This window comes from Ips typographus, linkage group LG8 (assembly GCF_016097725.1).
Source record: "Ips typographus isolate SLU linkage group LG8, UJ_Ityp_2.0, whole genome shotgun sequence".
Classification (NCBI taxonomy): Eukaryota; Metazoa; Arthropoda; class Insecta; order Coleoptera; family Curculionidae; genus Ips; species Ips typographus.
The window spans coordinates 3,242,838-3,268,923 of NC_138429.1; the positions used below are offsets into that span (position 1 = coordinate 3,242,838).

The window sequence follows — 26,086 nt, forward strand, 5'->3', positions numbered from 1 at the left end:
ACAGTTTTACTTATCATGTCAATAGAAAATCATAAAATTGCTTAAATGCCGCATCTTTATTTTAACCTTGGAAAATATTTTAGTTCAAAATCTCTAATATTAACAACAAATAGAAGTGAGTCTACTGTAAACTTACCTCAAACAGTCATAAATGAGACCCTATATTATACAGGAAGCAAAGTACGTTACTATAACTTAAATATATATTTTTTTATAATAACTATAGTAATATTCAATGCAACAACAAAAAAATATAAGCATCTCCGCCTACAAGTTCACAATTTGTTTTATAAATACCTAGCTATTTCGGTAATAAAGCTTTCTTATTAACACTTTAAATCGATGTGCCTTTTATTTTTAAAGTACTCCTGCCGTTTCTAGTACAACGCCCTTGGCAGTCAAATCATAAACGTATACAAATCAAAATAAGTAAGCTCTTAACCAGTAAAAAAAAACAGTACTTTTTGCGATCGAAGGTAAATAAAATATAAATACATAATAAATATAAAAACAAAATGAGACGTCTTGTTCAATAATAAATTTGGCACCACAAATTATAATCTTAATACTACAAAAAAATAAGTAGATGTTCATAATCTCTTTGATATTAACTGAAAACGTTAAGAGAGAATTTGACACCATTGCAAAGAAAAAAGTTATCAATCCTTATTTAGTAAAATATTGTTATCTAATTGACTCCTTTGGTTTACTTCTGACAGACATGAAATCTGAAATTACAGAAATATTCAGCCTGCAACAGAAATATAGTGATAATTCATTAAAAAAAAAATCAAAATATGCTTTTTGTTGACAGTTGAAATTCAATTTTAAAGAGATTACTAAAAAGGTTGCACTTTCCAACTGAAAAAAATACGTTTACATACAGGGTGGCGCGATAGTGTGACAAAAAAGTTAATCAGAATCATTTGGTGTACAACTTAAAAATACTTTCGACTCTAAAAAGTGTTTTTGGTTTTTTTAAATGAAACACCCTGTATATTTTTGCATATTTGGATTCCTTGTAAAATTCTGCATCTGAATCAGTTTTCAGCTTTGCATAAAATAGCGGCGTTGCCAACCTATTTAACAAAATAATCAAATAAGAAAAATGTAAGTAAAAGCTTAAATAGGCTTTGGTTGTCATACAAGGTGTTATGTATAGAGCGCCCAAGTTAGGGAATTTCAAAATCGGTTAAATAGATTTTTTTAAATAAAACACCCAGTATTTAAGGATTGCATCTTATTCTCCTGTCAATTCTCTTCGACTTTCATTATTTTGGTCTATGCTTATCTTTGCTAGTTTTGAGACTATTTTCATGGGCAATATAGCTTTAATTTTCTAGAGTGCGGTGAAACTCATTAACAACATTTAAATGTCAAATTTATTATTGATTTAGCTGTTAGTTTTTTGGTGATTTTTAATAAATTAAAATTATTTCATCAATAGACAGACCCAGCATGTTTTATTTTGCAATATTGCACATATAAACCAAAACTAAAGGAAATGAGTAATGATGACCTTTTAGCAATAATTGACCAAAATCAAAATCTCAACGCTTTAGAAGAACTAAATGCACAGGGTTACATTAAAAAATGTCAACAAAATAAAACTAATTTACTATATTTTTGAAAATTATTTAAATTGATTAGTTGGAAAGAGTTTGTCATTAATAAATAAGGACGTAAATATTTTAGCTTGTCCTTATGCTACACCTTGTATGGGAAAAATTTTTTCTTATAATAATTACAATATTTTTTATTATTTGTTGTTAATATTTTTTCGTAGTTATGTAACGCAATCATGGCTAACTTCTAAAGTAATATTTAAGTTCAACCCCTTAATACAGGGTGTTTTTTTATAAAAAATTCGATTTAACTGATTTTGAAATTTTCTGGCGGAAACTTGGGCGCTCTGTACAGGGTGTCCCAATAAGCCGTGCATGCGGCTATTTCTCGAAAACTATACATAGTATGGCTACGAAGATTTTTTTTTTATTACTAAATGTGGCATTTGATTTTTTCGAGATATCTAAGATAAAAGTGCAATGTTTGTAAAAACGCCCTCTATCGAAAAGACCGAAAACTAAATGGAACATTGTTTTGGGACACTCTACAGGACAGAAAATGTTCTTTAAAATGCCGCAAAAACGAACTTTCTACGATTAGCCGTTTTCGAGATATTTCATTTCTTTCTTAAATAATAATAAATTCAGAGTTTTTTTGGGACATTTTTTATTTTAGTGGTATCGAAACATGGATTTAGTAGAAGCTGAAAATTAATTCGAGTATTTTCCCTTGGACACATTTACTAAGAAAAAAAATGTTTCGTAGCCATACTGTATAGTTTTCCAGAAACAGCCGCGTGCACGGCTTATTGGGACACTCTGTACAAAACACCTTGTATGACGCAATGTCTTCTAAGCCTATTTAAGCTTTTACTTACAACTTTAACTCCCCTTAGGCCGATTTTGATCACTTTATTACAAGTAATTATGCAATTATTGCCTATAACAGACTTACGTTTTGCCCCTAATTTGATTATTTTGTTAAATAAGTTGGCAACGCCGTCATTTTATGCAAAGCTGAAAACTGATTCAGATGCAGAGTTTTACAAGGAATCCAAATATGCAAAAACATACAGTGTGTTTCATTTAAAAAAACATTTTTGCCCCGCACTTACGCAACTCCCTGTAGAGTCAAAAGTATTTTTATGTTGTACACCAAATGATTCTGATCAACTTTTCTACTAAGTTTTTTAATCGAAAAACTAAAAATAACAACGATATGGGACTTCGTCACACTATTGCGCCACCCTGTATTTCAATGTCTGCGACAGAAAACCGGTTTAGATTATACGGGATGCACCATTAAAAAAAAAAATAAACAAAAGTTAAATGTCTTGAAGACCATCGCAAATAATTGCATTTATTGGGCAGTATAATATTAGCAGCAAGTAAGTAAATAATTGCTTTTAGGAACGTAAGTAAAGTACACAGATGATTCGTTTCGCTGGTGGCAATTGCCTACTTATCCGTTCGCTAAATTGATAAAAAATAAATCAATATTCCCGTAAGAGTAGAATGATTTTCCTATCTACGATAGTCTACGAGATATTTAACTTTCTTCAAAGTATGACACCCAGTAGTCTCTTAGAAGCCCTAAAAAAATCCAATGCAATACCCTGCATACAATGCCGTCTGTAAATAATGTTTGATTTGTTCTGTACCTTACCCATCTAACAAACAACAAAATTTGGAATTTAAAAATAGTGGGTTTAAAATACGATAATATTAACAATATAATGTCTGTACAATATAAAGTGCAACAAATATACCAACAAACTACCTGCTAAAAAAAACACACAAGTCTACGAGAATATTACGCTAGTAACAAAGGTAAATTGAAGAGCCGGCCATAAGCCAGGCCAAAGATACTGAAGTGAGTAAATTGTACTCGGAAATGGAGAAAGAGACGCTGTTTAAGTACCTAAAACTGAAGGGTCCACGTCTTCCGAGTGGACCAAATCGATACGTTATGAGCCTTTGGGCAGTAAAGAGGCTTCTTCACCCCGGGCGTCCAGGTGGTCATCGTCCACTGGGCTATTTTTCAGGGAACCGTTGATGTCACCGCTTCTTACACTCAATCGATTCGGGGGACTGGCGTTGCTTAAATGCGACGGACTTTTGGGGCTTTGAACCTAGAAAAAACACAGAAAATTAACAATTTAATTGGCATGAAATTTTACGGACGCCTGAATTTGAGATCTAATCAACGAGAACCAGTTTACCTCAAAATAAGTCTTGAATGGTTGTTCGTGCAACTTCAATCAGATTGCGTCGTTTCTAAACTTTCTGAACTCGAATTCTCCTTTCAAAAATCAACCGAAAATAATTAAGTTAAAATGTTACAGAAATTAAGGCGGTTCATTGCTGCAAAAATCAAAATATTGACCAACTTACTTCATTTTGGCTCATCAACTCTTGTTGACTTCTATTCTGCAAATTTCTGGAAGACTTTCGACGCGGAGTCAATCTACCGGAGCTGATGTCGTCATCCTCAGTTGCGTGTAACATCTGGAATAATAAATAATTTCTTACTTGTTATTACCTACACAATATAATATAAAAATTTTAGACTTATCACTAACCTTATCGATCTCTTCGTTAAACTGTTCAGCTGTCTGGTTTTCTCGTTTCGATTTTTCCATGAGGGTGGCGCGTTTCGCTGCCAAATAGAGGCTACGCTTGATTTTAAGATAAAGCACCTCCGTGGTGGCTCTAACAGTGTAATCAGGAATGAATGTGTGACGTAACATTGAGTCGATATTGAGGGATTCAAGACTACCCATACCTGCTGGAGCTGCAGGCGATTCTACAAAGAAAAATGGTTGATAACTGGTTGAAAGCAATGTAAAAGAAACATAGTTATAACTTACCAATGCCTACTGTCTGCACCAAAGCCTGAGTGCCAAAGTAAGTAAACGGACCACCTTCGAACACCAAATTTTCCTTGCCCACAGTAACCTCCACTCTACCTTCTAAAATAATAACAAAATAGTCCACAGGTTTGCCCTGGCTGTAGATAACGGTAACAGGATCCGTGCGCCACTCTTTATTTTTTTTAATGTGGCAAACAATGTCTTGTTTTAACAGCCGTTTCAGAATTGTTTCCGAAATCATATTGGATTGGAAGGGTTCCACACCTGCAAATTTTTAAAATTACAACATCTCATAGTAAGTTACTATAAAATTGACGTACTCGTGCTCAGATATTGGTAAGCGGCCAGGGTAAGCTGCGGACTCATTTTGACCTTGTTTTTGTCCGTTTTGTCTGCGAAGATGGTGAAGTCCTTTCGGTTTTCTGTATTTTTTCTGCGCCGTTTTGTTCTATTATCAGCTACAGAAATAAATTTGTTTGTAAAACAAGAAGGTATACTTTAATTATAGTACAATGTATTATGTGGATTAATGTAAAATATACACAATAATCCATACAAATTGATTATCAGTACATGACCCAGGATTAAATTTCCCATTACATTCAAAATACTTACTAATAACGTCAGTTTCATCGACAATTTCTGATTGGATTAGCTCCTCGATAACGTCCTCGAGGGTGATGAGGCCGATAGTTTCGTAGAAAGGATCGCCCTCACCGTCCGAATTGACCCGCGACACAAAGGCCATGTGGCCTTTGTTGCCCTCTTTAAAGATTTTGAACATCACGTCCAAGGTTACGTCCTCAAAGACAAAATTGCACGGATTCTGATAAAACTGACATAACGTTTTTAGCGGCGTATTATCGTCCGGATCCACAAATGCCAAATCTTTGATGTACAGCATCGTCACGATGTTTTGACGGTTGCCTTCATATACTGGAATTCTAAAGTAATACATAGTTCATTATTATATACTTATGTAAACGAGGTTTATGTTAAAAAAGGTTTAAACTGAACATTTGTGGTCTGCTTTATGAAAACTCTGATTATTTGAAACTCCACACAGTCAACAGACAAATTGCAAGTGTGTAAACAGTTTAGTGCAATATTTCCTAACCGAATTAACAAACGAAAAGCTTCGGCAGACACCAATACGGATATTTCTGGAAACGTTTCACCTCGATGGAAAAGTGTTGGATACCTGCCAGCAACTTATCTTTAATGCCAAGTATGTAATAAAACCCCGAATTCCTATCGAGATTTGAATTTTACTCAAGTTTAACAAACTATAACATTTTTACCTAGAATATCCACTCTTCATCAATTCAGTGATTGTTTCAAAGTCCAAAATGGCTTCGTAGTCCAGCATGAACACGTCCTCGATCTTGGTCATCACGTCGGCCACGGTCTTTTTGCGCAGCTCTAGGGCTCCGCTAATGATGTTCACCTCGTCCTTGTCCAAGTCGTTATCGCCGGTGGTAACCTAAAAATAATATCGCCCTCAATCATCAACAGTTTCTTTAATATGATTGGTTGCGGTTTCAAGGAAGTTTTATTTATAAAAGTGCAAATAAACGGTTTAGTGTTTACGCGGATGGAAAACCACCATCTGTACTATTTTGCGATTCAAACAACCTATTTGTTTAAATACATTTTTTATAAATGTTGTACCGATGAAATGTACAAATTTTTCCTAAAAATACACCAACAATAGTTCCACACATGTAGCTATAAAAAGTATCAATTAACGAGAAAACTTGCTCTATCCTTCACAGTGTACAAATAAACAGAGGAATTCGGGTACAAACCCATTTAAATGCGAAAGCCGGACAACATCTTGTGTTAATTAGTACAAACACTAAAATAATTGTATAGAAAATGTAAATAACAAATCGGTAACAACGATGAGTAATACTAGATGTGTGCCTGACTTAACAAGTGCATTCAGAGATTAATATTTTTAATGGCATTTAATTTAGAATTTAGAGATTCAATTTAGGCTGGATTTACCCAATTTCTTAGTCATAATCATAATCATAAACTTAATTTTTGTCCAAAACCACACATAGTAAACCTGGACTACTTTGTTAACTATATGTTATGAACATAAATTAAGATTATGACTATGAAGTTGGATAATTCAGACCTTGCACAGTATACCTTACTGTAGATTCACTATATTAACAACATTAAATCAAACCGTACTTGGTTTATTGAAACAATTAACAGTTCATTAATATTCGTTGGACGTGTGCCGCCCCTCTATGTGTTATTTTATGTTTCATCAATGTGGCACATTTAATAATATAAACCACGCAATACTTGTAGCTTCATAACAATACATTTTTGATTATAACTTGGAAAGCTTCTGCAGGTCTGTAAAATGACTAGTGAACTGTAACGATGTTAACTCCAAATTTTTTTCCCTTTCGAAACGGTCCGTTGCTTCGTCACGTTCTTTCGACGATTTCATTTTTATTTCCACGTGCACTAGTTGCTTCGTTTACAAGTGGTTTGGTCTAAGACATGACTTTCAGCCAATTAAAAAAGTCGGAATCTCATTATCCAACTCGACAAACTAACGAGAAATTGTGTATTTTGCGGGGTTGTGATGAATAACACATGGATTGCAAAATCTTTCAGTGTAAACACCGGCCCTGACTACAGTTTTCTTATCTATTTACTTTGCACTTTTCTGATGTTTGTTTAGGCTTTTTTTTTATTCAATATTGGCCCTTATGTCTGAGAAACGGGGTCAAGAAAACGAATTTTAATTGCCCACATTCTATACCCTATTTTATCTAATTAGACTTGCAGTCCTGTACTTTAAACCAAGCTTAAGCTAACTGGGGTTCAGACTATACAATGTAAAAGTCACAGTCTGAACCACATTTACTTTAGGCTTGGCTTGAAGTAGAACAATGTAAATTGCCGTTTATTGTGAATTCTTTTATCCTCTTGCATTTTTATTACTTCTGGACATATAAATTTTACAAGCCCTAACATTTATGTTATGATGTACAAACAGTTAGGAATTTAATCGATAATCAAATTTTCTTATCTGTTTACAGCTTCCATCTTAAGCTTAATCACGATATTGTTATCTTATGTGATTTGGGTAGTATATAAGGCCTGTGTAGCCTGAACAAAGTTTTCCATCAAAACTATTTGTAAAACCTGTCTAAATAATTGCAAACTAAATCTAAAGTTAAATTAATATGCGATACGAGTCAGTTTCCTGTTTATCGATAACCTTGAGCATATTTACTAACTAAAATCTCACTGGAGTTGTGGCATAACGTAATTCAAAATTCGTCTGTTTTAGAAAAGGGAACACAATTACTGCAATTATGGAGTTTGAACCCCAAAAAGCTAACATACCTACAAAATAAGGTTTAATATCGAGGTGGAAAAAAGTGGGTTTTAACCGGTATAGTCCGGGAACTTCTAGATTATAAATAGAATAGCGATGACATAGTTTGTGTAAAGGCCGGCGATAGTGTCTGGATAATATCCTGGATAGGACGAGATCGTTGTTTTACGAGCTAGACCCACCCTTTTCACTGACATTTTAATAAAATCGACAAAAAAAGCCTCATTACCACTAAAATATGTTTTTCTACAAAGTTTCACTGAATATTCAGAAAATTTTAATTATTTGTTTATAAGTGTTATTGCTGCTCCTTTTATAAACGGGATCAACCATAACCCTGAATTATGTGATTTGCCGATTTGCTTAGAGCAAACGTGCAAGATCAAATTTCTGACCAGGTGGCAACTACGTAATATTTTCCTTAAGAAAAAATGTGTTGATACGACTTGAAAGGAAATATCCTCAAGAACCTACAAATAAAATGCCAAATCGTCAACGGAAATACTATAGTAAAATCATGCAGCAATCTGAGGATACTGTTCGTTCATTGGCACAATGTTGCGAAATTTTCCCATAACTTATAAATAAACCTGAGATATATTAGTCTAGTTTACGTCTGGAAAGGTTCGAGTTCCTGGATTTGGCCCACTCCTTTATATCGATTCGAAATTTTTATAAGCGCCGCAGATATGTCCCAATTTAATTAATTACGTTCGATAATAGTATAAAATGTTCCAGATATTACATAATGAAGTTAATTCAAATAAGGTTGGATTCACCTTGAAATTTTTAAGTGATTTTATTATCCAAACTACTTAAAAATCCCATAGGAAAACAGTCGAAACGTGTATCCGGATTAGTTTTTATAAAAATGGGTTTGGATGCATTATTTTTCAGCCTATTTTTACTAAATAGGAACCATCAGGGTGGAATCACAAATTATGGTTCAAGACAGTTATTTATGGTGTTTCAAGAGCCCTTAATGGGGGCAAATACTCCAAACTACGTCAACCCGTTTATCTCAAGAGTGTAGTAAACTTTAGAGATAAAACAATTAATGCCAGATTAGCAAATGTGTAACATTAAAAACGGAAGACACTGACGCACAAACCTTCAACAGGATGTTAGAAACACATTAATTTAGAATTCTTTAGCAATTTTTAAAATCCTTAAATCGGCCCAGATTTATGACCTACATCATTGCTAGGGAAAAAATTTACAACTTCACTGAATCTTTAAAAATCCTTATTGATTACAAATAACTTACCATCACAAGTTCCTTCAGTCGTTCCCTAGTATAAACGTTGCCGATTTCCTCACCCAGCACCCAATCCAGAAACTTGGCAATGGTGTAACTCAACGGGAACGTGAGAAACATTACGAACTTGGTGATGTAGATAGTTTTGGCACCCACGGCCAATCCATGTCGAGAACACACGGCCTGAGGGAAAATCTCCCCAAACAACACAATGGCCAAGGTGGAGAAAATCACAGCGATCAAACCCGAAGTCAAACCGTCCAACAGAATTGTAAAAATGGAATTTACCAACACGTTACCAAGCAAGATTGAACAAAGGAGATAGTTTCCAGTATCCCTTACGGGTTGTATGGCTTTTGCGTATTTTCGTTCTCTTGGAGTTCCAGTGTTGCATAAAATTTTCAGTTCCGTTTTGCCCATTGACATTAAACCTGAAATAAAAATGATAAAGGATACTGGGACACCTAAAAAAGATACTGAAATGGACTCACCCAAATTTAACCCCGAAAATAGACAGGAAAAACACATACAAAGTAGTATGACCAAAATGCTGGCCCATAAAGGCATTAAATTGTTGTAGGTCCGGACTTGAGTCCAAGGAGCGCTTCCCTGATGTACAAAAGGCTTCAGAGAGTTTGCGGGGCCATCTTTGGCGCATATATAAAAGGTCTCGGCTCCCTTTGTCAAGGAGGGCAAGGTTACTTTAATCACCGCATTGCCCTCCTCTGAAAGAGTACCATTCTCAATCTGTAAAAAATCAATACCCATGCAGAACTTGACTCATGTCTTTGTTATTCACATACTAGAACAATACTTACAGGGAATCCTTTGGCAACAGGTAAAAAGCACGGATCGCCGAACTGTCCAGGCTCAGTGGTAAAAGTGATGGTCATAGATTCGGTGAGCCCCTCGCCGAATATTCGGAAAGTGTGCTGAGTCTCAGACAAAACTGAAGGGACTCCATTCTCTTCCAAGTCGATTTCTTTGTTGGAGGCTTCAATTCGAATGGCCTTAATACGAATATTGCCCATGATTTTAGGGTCTAATAGGGTATTATTTTCTTCACGTCTAGATCTGCTCTCAATCGACTTTGCAAAAGGAGGTAAACTAAAAACAAAAATAAAGGTTTAGATTAGGATATTGAAAAATTTTCAAATGGTACTGGTACAAAATAAATAAAACAAACACATAACAGTTGAGAATCCATGTAAAAATAGAAAGCAATTGAAATGTAAATAAATAGGCTGAAAAAAGGTGATAAAACAGAGAGAATAAGCAGAAGTAGAAAATAAATGAGAAGGATAACTGGATAAAAAGTAAACACAAAATAGAGGATGGAGTAGAGGATAGATAGCAATACTGAACCTTCCTCAATTTACATTATATCCTTACATGTGTATGTAATAGATTGTTTTTTGTTTTTGTGACAAATACAACCAGATTCAAGGTGTAGAAATTTTGATATGGTTGATCTTTTAAAATTGATTATTAATATTAATTATTCCATCTGCAGTCTGCTTCAGTCAGTTAGCAATAAAGTTAATCATCATAGTTTTCAACCATCACAAAATTTAATAACAGCTTACTTTTTATCAATATTCTTTCCACCCAGGGGCACAAACACAGAAGGGCCTTGATGAAACCACTCATACACTGCACTATCTAGTATATTCGATTTAATCAGACCGATTTGATTTTCCCTGGTCTGATGGGGCAGACAAAAGTACAGGTTGCCACCGACCCCTGAAGGTACCGTCAATTTATACTGTGCCCACTTTTGGTTAGTTTTAATTTCACTGATGTTGTAAACAAAGTCCGCGTCGCGACACACTGCATTCCTTTGAGACATGTTATGCGTGACTTTAACGCGCATTTTGGGGTAAAGATTGCGGCCCTGCACGTCGAACAGCACCCGCGTGTGGCTAACATTGTTTTCTGTCTCGTTGGACACTTGATTTACTTTCAACGTGAAAATTTCGGGAATATTATCCTCGATACCGGCCACCTTTTTCACGACCAGCCACAAGAATACCGTCAAAAGGAACGAGACATTTTTGAAGCGGCGAGACGACGTGCTCCCCATGATATTTACGAGAAAACTGAAAAATGAAAACAATGGACGATTTTATAACCTACTTTTTCCGTACCTGTGACGTTTTGAGTGACAGCTGTGAAAACTAAACTGACAAACAAATGACATTTTTTCGGTGCCAGTGTATCATATTCATTGACAAATGCAAAAAAATTTAACGGTAATCACGTGACTTACTTAAACTCTAGAAGATGTAATACCACGTGCCATTGGGAAATAATAACCCGCTTGTGTGGAAAAGAATCGGAGTATCTATCGGATTCAGTTTTCAGTATTCGTTAGTCATCAGTCTCAGTATCGGATCCAAATCGTCAAATACCTAAAAATGTATGCACAAAAATACTTAAATTGACCTAGTAATAGCAAAATTAATGATGTTTAACCACTAAAAAAGTGTCCTTAATTATTTACTTTCAAAATGCTTTCGACCAGCGTCAAGTTTTTGAAACTCGATCACCCATCTCTAGTAGTAATGGGCGTTTGTAATCGAATACAATTCTAGGCCCCGAGTATTTTTTATAATCAGTTGAAATTTGTGTTGGGTTGGGAGTGCTTATTGCCTTGATCTCTATAGAAAACTGGGACTAGTTCCGATTGCTGTTTTTTTTTAAAGGGGTGCTGTTTTGGTGTTAATAGGACATAATAATTTGTGAGTACCCATATATTGTATAAACTGACTTCAGTATGGTAGCTGAAACTGTTTAGCAATACGAAAATGCTAATAACATAAAAATAGCTTCAACTTTACCATTTAAACTTATTTGTTAAAAGCGATAAATATAACAATAAACTGTTGCAAAGATACGGATACCCGGAATAGCAGACAATTCTTTGTGCAATACAACCATGAACTGAGTCACTTGTGAATCAGCTCATCAATACTGGAAATGTTGAGTTTATTAGAAGAAGTGCCAATTTTGGATGTAAAAAGTAGGGTTGCCTTATTTAAAAGGGGGACGTTGCCCCACCTGTCTTTCACCCCATGTCATACAAGCTTCCATTGTATTTTTTTTTACCAAATAACTACACTGCAATATTATAAATTAAATTTTCTTAACACTATCTCAGATAAGTTAATTGCCTTGTTAATTTTTGTGGTTTTATTTAAATTATCCTGATAAGCTAATTTGAGAGTGAGAAAAAATTATACTAAGACTGTGAAAAGATTACCTACTTATTGATGTCTCAAACTGTTTTGGATTGGCAGGTTTAGTGCAAAACTAATGTTTTTGTATGGGGTTCTATCAATATGGTAGTATGGGGTTTTCATTTAAAAAAAAAAACCCTTAATTAATACAAAAATAACAATAAACAAAAACAAATTGGATGGGACTCCAGACAAAACAACTGTAATATGCTACATAATTAAAACAATAATAAAATAACCCACAAACTCATGAAAACAAGTTATCAGAATAGTACCACAGTTGGCTTAAACTTCCTCTGAACCAGATAAATACTCCACCATGTATTTCCGTTTGTGTTTAGGCAATCGATAGAGCGTGTAAACTGCATTTTAATAGTGGCTAAAAGTAAAACAGTTTCTGTTTTGTTTATGTGTTAAGTCTGTTTACATTAGTAGCTTCCTAAATAATTTTAAACTCTGGTTAGTATGCCTGAAAGTACACTGGTTTGGAGTTCTTAATTTTATAATTTTCATTTGCGTTTAATTCTTTTAGATTTGATGCTAAGTTTCTCAAAGTTGATTGGAAAAGTCGTCATCCTGTATGTCACAAATACGTGCTTCAGATTATTTTAGTTTAGCATCTTACTCCTTTGTTCAAACTAAACTGTTTATAGCAAAATTCCAAGCATTCCAAATGGTCCTTTTCAACATAATCATATCGAGTTGCCAATTATTGTTTGCTCCATAAAGGATACTAAATTTAAAAGCGCACTGTGTTAAATATACCCGCGTCCTAAATATACGTATAAGAGGATTTGAGATTCTTAACGGTTTCCAGTAAATAAAAGCTGGACTCAAAGTAATTTTAACTTTGCCTGAGAACATTTTGAAACGGTTATTCTAGTCCAAATAATTGGGGTTAAGAAGTTTTGATAATAATGAGTTTAAAATACACAATCAGGGAATTTCCTGTCAAGCTCTTACAAAAAGATAGTTTTTGCAAACTGATACAAAGTGGCACAATTATTGATGTCGCAGAACTAGGTCGGCATAACTAGTTTGAATCAATATATTTGTTAAAACTGATTCAGAGTTGTTCAGTGCTTCAAAATGAGTCACATTATTACCAACAAATTGTAATAATTGTATTAGACCTTGCTTGATAAAATATGTTTATTAGAGTCATATATTATTTAAATGTCAACGGTACATTTGCACTTGCTAATGTCAAACTTAATCAATACCCACACCATAACATAAGTGATAAGGCTCATACAGATTAGATCATCCAGTCCAGTGACTGGTGTCGTATTATTAGGCGACTTACGTAAGATGAATATCATTAAGGTAGTACAATCACATTGAAACTTGATTCGAATTGAGATTTATTTGGGATTGGATTCCTCCCACTTTTTGGTCCCATTATCAATAGAGATTCTTAAACGGCAACTAAAAATAAGTGACTCCAAAGGCCAGAAGGGTAACATAAATACTCAAGTCCTATAGACTAACAAAATAATTGGGTTAGTCATCTCAGTATGTTATTTATAGCATCGTAAAGAAGTACTTTTATTAGTCCAGTGCCTTCACCAGAATACTTCTAAATTCACCTTAATTTTAAGAGTTATTTAAAATGAAAATCTGAAGAAAGCACACAATAAACTAGATCGCCTATAAATCTAATGCAAATATCCCTTCAACGTTGTTATTAATCTGGGACGTGAAAGTGCTAATATCACCTAAACAATTAAACGATTGTATGATCCTATTAATTAATTCGTCACAATAATGGTGGTACAGATTTCCGAGGAGTTTTCTAAAAATAGAAATCCCGACCACAGTGACCACATACTTGTATAACAGTATTAACATTTCTTAGCTTCTGTTATTACTCACATTGTACATTTATATGCCCATATAAGAATTCAGATTACTTTTAAATGGACTGTCGTAGTTAGTAACCGAGGATATTCTAATTTCATGTTAATAAGGAAATAACGACCTAACAACAGGATAATTAGCTGGTTAATAGTTCAGTAGTAGATGAATGTATTCATGAAAACAACGTGACAGCCGCCTCAAACTAACAACAATAATTTTAGATAAATCACAATGACCGAGTCACCGTCACCAACCGATCAAGACCAAGTAGTGATGACCCCAAAAGGTAAAACTTTAAACTCCACAACAATCCTGATCGAACGGAAACGAATCCAGAAGACCAACGATAAAATGCACGTGGCGGGTGGCCAGCACACCGGTATCATCATCAACAAAGAAACTGTCCTAGGTTAGTAAACCTTGTCCACAATAATTTTCGATTAACTTTAATGACTGATGGAACAGAAAATGGTGATGTCACTGTACCAGCCCAGCTCTCCTTAATGTTCAAAGTGTTCTTGGTAAATGCTCAAACGAAAAAACACACGCAGGAGGCCAGAACGTTAAAGTTCTGGTTTGTTCAGCCAAAAGATTGTCAGGACAATCTCTGCGAGGAGAACCACGCGGCGGTAGCCCAAGACTTCTTTAGAGAGCTGGTTACTCCAAAAGAATTTCCTAGAGGTGAGTCCTGCTTTAGCAACTTAACCCTTTATACATTTGAAATAATGCGCAGATTATGTGGGATTTATCAAGAAAATCATGAAGTTGATGCAGCACAGCTACTCAGAGATCAGCAAGCTGGAAGTGGAGCTCAAAATCTTGGAGGAACCGGCTGACGTACCCACCAGACCGCGTAAGTTTACACTTCCAGTTCAGTTCGGGTTTGCCTAAGTCATGATTTCTTATTTTGACATTTTGTAAGGTAATTTTTCATATTCTTGCAGCTAAACCCGGCTATTGCCGCATAGATCTAGACAGCTATTCTATACCGTACTTAAAATCAGGTTTGCGGTGTTGTTCACCTTTTTAATGAGTGTACTAACTCAATAACGGTCGTTTCTGAATTTACCCGCTTTTAACGGTATCCATAAACATTGTTTGGTTGTGTGCGTAAAAGTAACACGCATGAATTAATTTGGCTTACTCGACCTGAGCTTCTGAGAAATATCTTGCAATATCCATTTTTGTTACTATAAAAATAGGCTTCAGTTATACGCCAAAAAATTTGACCTCAAGGGTAGTTTTGTGATTTCGACAACCAAAAAACCACAAACAGAACTGGAAATTATGCGACTATAGAAAAATATAGGGTTTTAGGATTAGAATTTACCTAATATAACCCTGAATTCTGAATTGACTTTCTATTACAGTTATAAACTGGAATGGAGCTCTGTATGTTGCATCATTGGGAATCATTAAATTTTTTGTTGTGTTTTTGGTCTTTTTTATGGGGTGTTTAAAGTTCATTAATTTTTTGACGCTTTAAGCAATTTTTTGTTTGTTTGTAGTGTCAGCAGAAGAAAGCACTTTAGGCAATGGTCAAATCCTCACTCAAGAAAAAGTGCTAGAAATCATCGAGTCGGCCTATCCCAACCCTATAACGATTAAAGATGTCGCCAAGTGAGTGGATTTTTAGTGCGAATAACTTTGAAATTGCTTTGTGATTGCCTTATAGAGATAATGATTGGAACGAAGAAGAGGTGGCCTTGCACTTATCAAAACTACAGTCCAGACAGCTGGTCAAAGCTATGGAACATGGAGCATTTACACGTCAGCAAAGTCAAGACACCCAAATTACCATAGTGAAACAGATGCCTACAATGGCCAGTGCCAAACAGCCTACTATTGCCATTATTACAGCTCAATATTGCGAAAAACTAGCTGTAGACGCTATGATCGAAAATAAGGAGACATTTGTTAGATATACAACAGTAGGTAAGTTTACTGTCGCAGTCTAGCCAATCTCCCTTATAGTCTGTAGACGTTAAACAGTTAATATAACGTTATATATTTGGGTTTACCTGTAATTAGGTTCGACGAGCCCAATGGGTGATTATGGAATATCACGATTTGGTAAGAAGAACTCTGCACCCGGAAACGGTCAATGTTTTCTAACAGCACATTTCCAAAATAAAAAAATCACGCGTTCACTTTTTTCTCTGCATTTCCAATTGAAAGTCGACCAAGGACTTTCACTTGCAGTTTGCCTGTAGTGCTGTATATCACTCTTTACGTCACAATTTATTTGTACATACATTACGTGCACTTAAATCATGAGTTTTAAAACAAAATTGGCTTATTATTCGCTTATCAGCACTAGATGGCACACCTAAACAAAATACGACTTGAAAATCTCAATATTTGTGAGTCAAACTGACTTGTGTGTCTATTCAAGCAAACGCCGTTTCATTGATGAAGACCAAAATATAAAAAAACATGCATTTACGTTGTTACACAGGAAATACCACATTCATTGTTTTACCATAATGTTTAGCTTTAGTTGTTCCAATAAGTGTATAACCAAAGCTTTGTCTATCACTTCACTAAATACACTATAGTAAGTAAAGATACAATTTTCAGGAGAATCCAACGTATATACTTTGGGAAATATCGGGGCCCATCGAATAGTGTGCACTAAACTGCCCACTATCGGCCATACTAGAGAAGCCATGACGGCGGCTGGCAATACTACCACACGTTTGTTAGGTTAGTATTTTAGTATATAAAAAAAGTACCAGCTGTAAGTGTACTGTGACTTGCAGGAACCTTCCAGAAAGTCGACTTTGTGTTTCTAGTAGGCGTAGGGGGTGGAGTTCCCCATTACACAGACTACAACAAACACGTCAGACTGGGAGATGTGGTTGTTTCCTGTCCAACTAGAAATAAGTAAGTCCTTACTGACTTAACTAGAATAAAAATCAAAATTTTTGCTTTTTAGGAGTATTTATTTGTATTGCGAAAACTCGGAGGTCACTGAAAAAGGTTATCAGTTTGAAATTAAAAACTACACCCCCAACAACTTTTGTTTGCAGGAAATTTCTACCCAACTGAAGGCAAACTAACCCTAACCTTTTATTAAATTTGGGCTATAATCTTATGTTTTAGGTATCAGCTGATCAAGATCCTACAGCCGTTCCACCATGGATAACTTATTTGCGCGAGGGCCTAAAAATCCTGTCCAGTCAAAAAGAACCCGATTTCAATCCCCCCAGTTCCGACACGGACAAGCTGTACATGAGTATAGGTGAAAGAGATCTTATTGAAGTAGCCCATCCTGTACCGCAAGATGGCAGCATCAAAAGGTGAGATAAAGTAAACTTACTCAGTGAAATACTTATGTATGTTTGTGTACTAACAAAAAAGGAAGAAATCTGTAGGATTTGTTGTTCCCTTGAAGAAGATGCGAAAGCGCAGGTGCGACTAGATGATTTATTTTTAGGGTTGTATTTTACACGTTTTTAGGTAAAATCACAAAAATCGGTAGTTTACAGTGGCACCGTATTAATAAGCACTAAGTGTCCACTCTGTGCATCAGTTTTTCTATAATATTCTTATTTTATATGTAGACAAGAAGGATGTCCAAGAATTCACTTAGGTCCAGTGGCAGCGGGCAGACACGTGGTCAAAGAGGATAGGCTAAGACAACAGTTTGCCACGCAAGTGGGGGCGTTGGCGTTTGACTGCGAGTTTGACTCGGTCATCGAGTCGATTTTGGGTAATTGTAAGGACAGTTTTGTCTGTATACGAGGTAAATACCGCCAATCACTTCAAACGCAAATGTTAAAAATTACAACTGTTTTTCCAGGTATTTCCGATTACAAAGATGGCACTAGACGCAAAGAGTGGCAACCGTACGCCTCTTTGGCAGCAGCCAGCGTTATGAAAAGCATTATTTGTGGCATGGAACCGCCTACTAACGTTTAAAAAAAATAACTAGATGTTTTATGTCAATATTAGTCTTTAGCAGGCCTACCATGACTGAAATGTACATTCCTTGTATAGCAAAATTGACAACCAAACCTTGTCTCGCTCTCCCTTGTCTGGTGGACTATTAGTTAAAATTAATTTTTTCAGTTCAAAACAGTTGTAGCTAATTCGACCAATTTCATCGCGTAGGTTTAGTCCCAAAAACTGTAGGTTAGGGTTCCAAATTATAAAGCAGCAACCCTGTTCAAAATGGGTTGATGTTTGTTTTTCTTTGAATGTAAAGAATTTATTGAAGTTACCATTAAAAGGACTTAAAAGTTTTTTTGCTAATTTAGGTGCGTTTAAAACTCATTTTATGCATTTACTTTACTACTTTCGGGGTCTCTCTTGCCATGTCATTACTAGTTTTGTTTGTAAAATGAAATTTTCTCTTCTATGTGTGAAATTATGTATACAGGGTGATTCACGGTGATGGTATATTAGAAGCATCTAGAAAACGACTTAATATTATTATCAACTCTCTTTCTAAAATATTTTGGAATTTGTGGTGTTGGTAGATCAGCCGAAAAGATTACCAACTTTTGATTTTTAAATGGCACACACATTTTTGAATTAATCGCACGCTAATAATTAATGTTAATACTTAGGTTTGCTGATGTGACAAGCTTGGATCCAACCTAGGCTACACTCCAAATTTCAACGACAAATATTGAGCCGTTCTCTAGATACTTTTAATAAACCATCAGCGTGAATCACCCTGTATGGTATTTATTTGTACGTAAATAATTATTTTGTGAGTGTAATATATTTGTGTATTCAGACTTTTTTTACTTTAAATATATTTTGTTTAAATAAAGATTTTTTTAATAAAGCTATCTCTACGAATTGGCTGACAATTTTAAGTTTCAACATCATTAATCAAATAATATGTATTTACAGCCCTGCAAATCCTCTTTTCTGTCGGATTTTGAGGAAATTTATATACAAATGTGTAGAAAATTTGGAGGACTGTATCTTCCTTAGGAAACGTTTTTCAGAAAAATGAAATAATGCAAGTCAACTTATTTTTTGATTGGCTATCAAATGGTGAATTATTGACACTTAAAACTGGACCACCCTGTATTATCTATTCAAAACTAGTGAATAATCAGCATATTACTAACCATTCAGAGAAACAATTAGTATTAATTGCTTCAAATCTAGGAGATTATAAAGTGATCTTCTCAGTATTTTTTCACAATCCCTTGTATAATCATTTTGCACTATAGTTATAAACACATATAGCAAACTGAGTGCTTTACTGGTTCACCGTGTATATTTTAGAGTTATGAACTTTTGGCACTTACAGGTGCATCTTTTCAAATGTAATATTATCCTATGGGCATTTTGTGTTAACAACGAAATTAACAATCTTATTAACATTATTTAGTAAATATCAGAAATTCGTGGGTGCCCATAGGATGTCACAAATCGTAACAAAACAGTTGATAATAAATTGTTTTTAGTGTATAGAAAGTACTCATTACAGTACGTAATTCGTTGCAGACTATAAAGTTTTGTTTTTGACGAGATATACTGTACAGTTTTAGAAAACGTGGTACGTAGTTTTTCACTTTTAACCCAACAATTACATAGTGATGAATGATGATTCACAAAATTGCACAAAACTGCGGCTACTGAAGAACAATGAACTTTTAAAAATAACTATTCAATTGCAGTTTACGCGATAACAAAGCAGTATAGCAGCAAATTAATTTACAAGAAGCATTCTGTACCGACCAAATTAAATTTCAAATGCTCAAAAAGTCTGTCTGAAATGATACAATTGATGCAAACAACTATTTTTATTATGCTGTTTGTCGACCTTGTTTTTATTTTATTGAGAATGTAATAACAGTAAAATCAGTAAAGTAGACCTTTATAATATGTTCAAAAATCAACGCAATAACGTGTGTAATTATAATTAATTAACGATCGATAAAAAGTGTATTTTTTTCTATTGAAACCATCGAAGGAAATACCGACCATTAACCGTGACAATCATTCCGGCCGGTAATTAGACGTGCTTGACCGTTACCGGCAATGAAATTAAAAAAAATTGCTCTGCTGGTTACCTGATACAAGAAACAAATCCGAAGGTTAAAGGCCACCAAAACGTTTGAAACGAAAAAATGTCGGTGTTTACGGCAGATCGGCGCCGTCGAAAACATTTATTTGAAAAATACGCCAACCGTATCGGTATTCCGCTTTAACTGCTTTTAAATGGACTTGCCCGAGATAATTTCGTAATGAAGTGGTTGTTTTCCTTAACTTTAGAATAACATAAAGGTGTAAAAATTAATTCACACACTCGTGTTAGTGTTAGTACGACCATTTTTCGCTTCAAACAACATTGTAAATACCCTTGGCTTTTAATCAGCAATATATCATTTCTAAGGTGGAAGTTATTAATTGTTTTTTGTTATTTAAACAAATTAAAGTTTAAAGTTATCCAACTTTTAATTTAATTTATAATTAGCCCTTAAAAAGGTTAAAAAAGCAATTATACTAATTGTAAGATAAAATAATTATTGTTCAAATCCACTCTAATTTCTATTAAATAATGATGTCGTTGACGGTAACAAATCGTGTTGAAAACATTCTGATGTGTAAAATGCACCTAGCTCTTCAATAGAGGATATTTCAAGGGTAATTTTCGAATTAAATTCATTAAATCTTTTCAATGTTGATTACGCAACTAATGACAGAGTTTTCGCACCCCTCGACCCATCCTCCGCAAAAGCAAGCCTGAAGGCTATTTATTTAACTAATATTCCATTGTTCGCATCGAAATAGTGACCCGTTTGGCTAGTATTTACTTTTATACCGGTGCGAAATCGATGTTTACCAAATAACGGTAACGAAAATGAACCAAAATACAGCGTTAAAACTCCACGATAATAATTCCCTTGGTCGATTATCACGTGCCACCATACCATGACCAAATTTAGCATACCCACCAAGTAGGTATAATAGGTACACATCTTTTGGTTTATTGAGCGAACGTAAATTGATATATGCAAATCGGGCTGCGATAAATTAGAAATCGTATTTGGTTGTGGCAATTTCTTCCCAGAGGTCTCATTTTATGGTGTTGTTTTATCAGTGATCATCTTGAAAGTGTTTAAAAAGTGATTTTTTTTTAGTGGTTTGTCCGGAATAGCTCATTTGGGTAAGTGTTCACAGTGGAATTACAACCTGTAATTGGAATTGATAATTTTAAAATCTACTAACACATTATACACCAGTTAAATATTGCAATTTTTACCAATGAAAGTAGATACTTTGCATAAAAAAGTGGTTTTACTAGTAGTTTAAATCGCAGATAAACCAAGAACGTGTTTTAAGTTCAAATTGTTTGCTAATATACAGGGTAACCACAGTTTTAATTTGGGTAATTTAGTGTTGTATAAATAACTCGTTGAATTGTAATTGATGGTGTATTGTCAAGAAGTTATCTTTTAATTAAAAATTTCAATTTGTTGATATTTTTTAACTACAAGTTAGTGAGAGTTTTGGATATATGAAGTGGAGGGGTAGTATTTTTTGACGCTCAAAATTACTTTTAGAGCGTCGAAATGTTAAAAAACTCCGCTCCCATTTCGAGTAGAACAGAATTCATATCTGACGACACGATTAATGATGGCCTACGCTACAGCCGAAACGGTGGCTGTTTCGTTACCACCAAAAAGGCCATTGCATTCGTTGTTTTTGCCCTTACGTCCCTTTGTATTGTCATCATTCTTATGTATTATTACGGACCGAACACCAGATTACCCATGGTAAGTAGATATAAATGAGTGTCATACGTGACTGAGTTATGATGCTTTATCCAGTTCCAAAGAGAAAGCAACGACATTGAGGAGTTGCTGAACGAAACTATAAACGAGGATATATCTAAAGTAGATTTGAGGCTACCAACCCACGTGTTTCCGGTGCACTACAAACTGAAGATGCACCCTATATTGGACGAGCCAAGAGCAGACAATTTTACTTTCCAAGGTCACGTGAAAATCATGGTAACTCTTCGACAGTTTTGAAGAAGATGGTGAACACAATTAAATGATTTTAGATCAACTGCACCTCATCCACAAATAAAATAGTTCTAAACTGGGACGAAGAGCTTAACTTCAACGATCAAGACGTTAAAGTGCTCACACTCAAACCCAAATCTCAAAACTTGACCTCTCATAACATTACCAGAAGAGAAATTATTGATGAAGAGGATGTTACTACTGAATCTTCCGACGAAGAAGAGGTTTTAGTCACCACAGAACTTCCAGAACCTACTGAAGTAATATCCCAAAAGGTAGAGTGCATTTTTTTAGATTGTAAGAAAGTATTATAGCTGAATTTCAGGCTGTGGTTGCTCAAGAAGTTCGGCCTTTGGAGATCTTTGAAGTGATAAGGGATGTTCCAAATCTCAAATTGACAATCGCTTTGAACGAACGTCTCTACAAGGACCAGATCTACACTATCGACATTAAGTTCACTGGAAATATCACTAACAATTTAGTAGGGTTCTACAGAACTAGTTATACAGACTTAGAGGGCAACGTCAGATGGTTGGCCACCACTCAACTGGCTTCGGTTTACGCTAGGACCGTATTTCCATGTTTTGACGAACCATCATTTAAGGCTCCTTTCGAAATCAGTGTAGCCAGGCGTACCAACATGACCGCATTATCCAATATGCCAGTCAGAGAAAGTGAACCCATGTAAAGTGATTGTTCTTATAGTAATTAATTGCTATGCTTACTTGATTTTTAGGGAAGAAGCTGGTTGGGTTTGGGACCACTTTGAAGAGACTCCCCCCATTTCCACTTACCTGGTAGCATTCACCATTTGCGACTTTGAACACATTCAATCATCCAATTCGACCCACGGTCCAGTTTACAGGGTGTGGGCACCTAAAGATGACATATCCAAAGCCAACTACGCCCTGGAAGTAGCCCAAGAAATTTTGCCCTTTTTGGAACAGTACTTTGATATCAAGTATCCTTTACCCAAACTGGATCTGATTGCTATTCCTAGTTTCGGCATGGACGCCATGGAGAATTGGGGTCTGGTGCACTTCAGGTGAATATTTCTCTGAAATGTTTTACTAAGTGGTCTTCAATGGGAGGTTTCAGGAAGTCGACATTGTTATTTGATCCCAACTCTCGCAGTATCAAAAGTAAAAGTTTGATTTTTGCTAAAGTGGCGCACGAATTAGCCCACCAATGGTTTGGTAACCTAGTGTCAATGGAATGGTGGTCCGATTTGTGGTTGAACGAAGGTTTTGGTACTTTCATGGCTGAAGTTGCTTTAAGCAGAGTATTAACACCCTTTTCTGGTGTAAACTGTACACGTAATGGTATTTCATTTGCAGTTGCGACCCAGATGGCACGCGTACAGCAGTTTGCAACTCCGCAACGCCTACACCACTCTGTACTACGACAGTTTAAGGTCCACGCAGAGTATTGAAAACAAAGTGAGCAGCAATGCTCAAATTGAACAGATTTACGACACATACATAGTGACCAAAAAAGGTAGCAGCATCCTAAAGATGCTTAACTACACCTTAACTAAAGAGGTCTTTCAAGCTGGACTGCACAACTATCTAAAGAAATTGTATGTATTTTCATTATATCGCACTAAAAACTAAATGAATAATTGAAATTTTCTAGCTCTTTTAAATCTACAAACCAGGATGACTTGTGGGGTCTATTCACGAAAAGAGCACACAACCAAAGTATAATCCCTGAAAATGTGACAGTAAAAGCGTTGATGGACTCTTGGACAACTCAAAGTGGTTATCCCTGTATTTCTGTCTTTAGAAATTATTCCACAGGTGATACTTTTAGCTTTAATCATACCAATTCTTATAACAATTAAACTATTTCCTAGGATTGGCCATTGTAAATCAAACAAAAATGTCTGAAGACAGTACTCAAGTCTCTGACGAGTTGTGGTACGTCCCCTTAACATACGTCACCAGGAATGACCGAAACGTTGCCAGCGTTTGGCTGGAAAACGTCAGACAAACTGAACTCAATCTAACGCAACTGACCAACGACTCCTGGATTTTGGTCAACATCGACGAAACCGGCTTCTTCAGGGTCAACTACGACTTGCGCAATTGGAACCTGCTCACCCAGCAGCTTCGAAGAAACCCCAATAAAATTCCAGTTTCAAACAGGGGTCATCTGATCGACGACGCTTTCCAATTGGCCAACACTGGTCATATCAACTATACGGTGGCTTTCAACTTGGTGAAGTATTTGAATATCGCTGAAATTAACTTTGTACCTTGGTATGCTGCTTTGAGAAATATGGAGGAGTTAAGGTTTGACGTTTGAAAGTGTTTGCGATGAGTTGAGGTTATGACCGAGGGATTTACAGGGTCATCATCAGTAACTATGAGTATTCAGGGTTGTATGATAATTTCATTTTGAAGTTGGTGAGACCGATGTTTGACGAATTAGGGACTAACGAAAAACAGGACGATACCCAGAATGAAAAACTGCTGAGGTTGCTTATTGTGACTTCGGCTTGTCAACTGAGGTATTCCAAGTGTATTCAATGGGCTAGATTGTTGTACGATCAGTGGATCAAGTCTGAGAATCCGGATAGTAACAATATGTAAGTTTTTGGATGTTGTGTATGGGTTTTTTTATTTTTTGAATAATAGAATCAACGTGGATTACAAATACATTGTTCAATGTACGGCAATAAAGGCCGGAGGTCCAGATGAATGGGACTTCTTATGGAATCGCACTGTATCTCCTTCAATCTCCCCAGCAGACTTGGAAACCGCCTACTTAAGTTTAGGCTGTACTTACGACCCTTGGTTAATTAACCGGTAGTTAACTTACCAACACTAACAAACCGGAATTTAAGTTGTAATTTCAGCTATCTGGAATATTCGCTGGACGGTAACATGACACTGGAAAACGTTCAAAATGTGTGGAAATCAATCAACCATCCAGTCGGAGTGAAAACCGGTTTTCAGTTTCTGAGATTGAACTGGGACCGAATTTACGATACTTACGAAGATATTTTTCCCGTTTTCAGTTCAATTTTCCACGATTTTGTTTCACAATTATCTACTGAAGTCGATTTGGAAGACGTAAGCAAACTTTCTCACTACGTACAATCTATTACCTAAACTATTCGATTGTAGTTGACCACCTTTTACAAACTACACCAAAACGACCTAAAATCAGTCTCGACCATTCTTCAAAGTTCGGTAGACCAAATGAAGGTGCGAATTAAATGGAAGAGGAAGCACTTGGCGTCGGTAGTCAACTGGCTCAAAATCAACCGATTTTAACTTATTACTAAACTGGCTGGTACCAGTGTTTTTAAAAAAGTAGATACACCAACCTTATTCAGTATTAAGTAATAATTTGACTGTCCGATTGTTTTTAACTAATTGTTGTTTGTAGTAGCATTTTTATGTTAGTATTTTGTTATATTTTTGCACCAATTTTTTTTATTACTTTGAGTATATGGGGTGTTCCAAATGTGCTCATTGCAAATCATTTTAGGTTGAATTCAATGATTTTACACATTTAAATCATCCTGTATAGATTTTACGAGTGTTAGATAGAAAGTTTAATATAACATACTATTACAAAACGAATAGTAGGGTTTTTCTTGGGTACATAACTATACAGAGTATCAGAAATTTGTGCAGGGTTGGGCAACTTAGCAAAACTACATGATATTTTATTATTAATGGAACAATTTGGACAGCTACTTTGTGAAAAAAGTAATTAAGCTGCAAAGTAACTGATTTACTCTAGTAACTTGTTACAAATTATATTACAGAGTAGGTGTCCCAGGGGTGCATAACTATTTTGCCAGTCATTTCACAGTATAGCTCTTATATTCCCAATTTATGACCAAATAATTGCAATATTGTCAGATTTACCATATTGAATAAATTACCGACTAATCAATGATCA

At 35.3% G+C, this 26,086-nt stretch overlaps 3 protein-coding genes across 8 annotated transcripts; 2 read left to right on the forward strand and 1 right to left on the reverse strand.

The window, feature by feature from the left end:
- Positions 1-37: 37 nt before the first annotated feature.
- Positions 38-11,196, reverse strand: uex (metal transporter uex). 3 transcript variants are annotated; one of them, XR_014179012.1, is made up of 12 exons: positions 10,656-11,195; positions 9,888-10,176; positions 9,561-9,816; positions 9,079-9,500; positions 5,740-5,921; positions 5,054-5,382; positions 4,759-4,896; positions 4,436-4,702; positions 4,148-4,371; positions 3,960-4,073; positions 2,686-3,697; positions 38-2,529 (listed from the first exon to the last, which is right to left on the reverse strand). XR_014179012.1 is itself a non-coding variant. In XM_081984722.1 (12 exons), exons 1-11 carry the CDS (start codon positions 11,150-11,152, stop codon positions 3,533-3,535), a joined length of 2,883 nt encoding a protein of 960 aa, XP_081840848.1. In that variant the 5' UTR covers positions 11,153-11,196; the 3' UTR covers positions 38-751; positions 3,487-3,532. The 3 variants fall into 3 exon arrangements, 2 of the variants coding, with proteins under 2 accessions (XP_081840848.1, XP_081840847.1); XM_081984722.1 differs by having other exon boundaries at positions 38-751; positions 3,487-3,697; positions 10,656-11,196; XM_081984721.1 differs by having other exon boundaries at positions 38-3,697.
- Positions 11,197-11,646: 450 nt separating this feature from the next.
- On the forward strand, positions 11,647-18,951 carry LOC145732448 (uncharacterized). 4 transcript variants are annotated; one of them, XM_081984723.1, is made up of 14 exons: positions 11,647-11,810; positions 14,390-14,577; positions 14,634-14,849; positions 14,902-15,021; positions 15,113-15,172; positions 15,677-15,788; positions 15,844-16,103; positions 16,200-16,241; positions 16,749-16,874; positions 16,931-17,054; positions 17,107-17,221; positions 17,274-17,470; positions 17,735-17,916; positions 17,974-18,951. In XM_081984723.1, the coding sequence occupies exons 2-14, from the start codon at positions 14,400-14,402 to the stop codon at positions 18,090-18,092; spliced, it is 1,851 nt and encodes a 616-aa protein (XP_081840849.1). In that variant the 5' UTR covers positions 11,647-11,810; positions 14,390-14,399; the 3' UTR covers positions 18,093-18,951. The 4 variants fall into 4 exon arrangements, with proteins under 4 accessions (XP_081840849.1, XP_081840850.1, XP_081840851.1 ...); XM_081984724.1 differs by lacking the exon at positions 16,200-16,241; XM_081984725.1 differs by lacking the exon at positions 15,113-15,172.
- Positions 18,952-21,103: 2,152 nt separating this feature from the next.
- Positions 21,104-25,761, forward strand: LOC145732445 (aminopeptidase N-like). The gene is made up of 14 exons (XM_081984720.1): positions 21,104-21,306; positions 21,704-21,916; positions 21,971-22,153; positions 22,207-22,443; positions 22,494-22,852; positions 22,905-23,213; positions 23,267-23,450; positions 23,506-23,747; positions 23,804-23,967; positions 24,024-24,462; positions 24,519-24,758; positions 24,808-24,978; positions 25,029-25,245; positions 25,300-25,761. The coding sequence occupies exons 2-14, from the start codon at positions 21,713-21,715 to the stop codon at positions 25,447-25,449; spliced, it is 3,099 nt and encodes a 1,032-aa protein (XP_081840846.1). The 5' UTR covers positions 21,104-21,306; positions 21,704-21,712; the 3' UTR covers positions 25,450-25,761.
- The last annotated feature ends 325 nt before the right edge of the window (positions 25,762-26,086 follow it).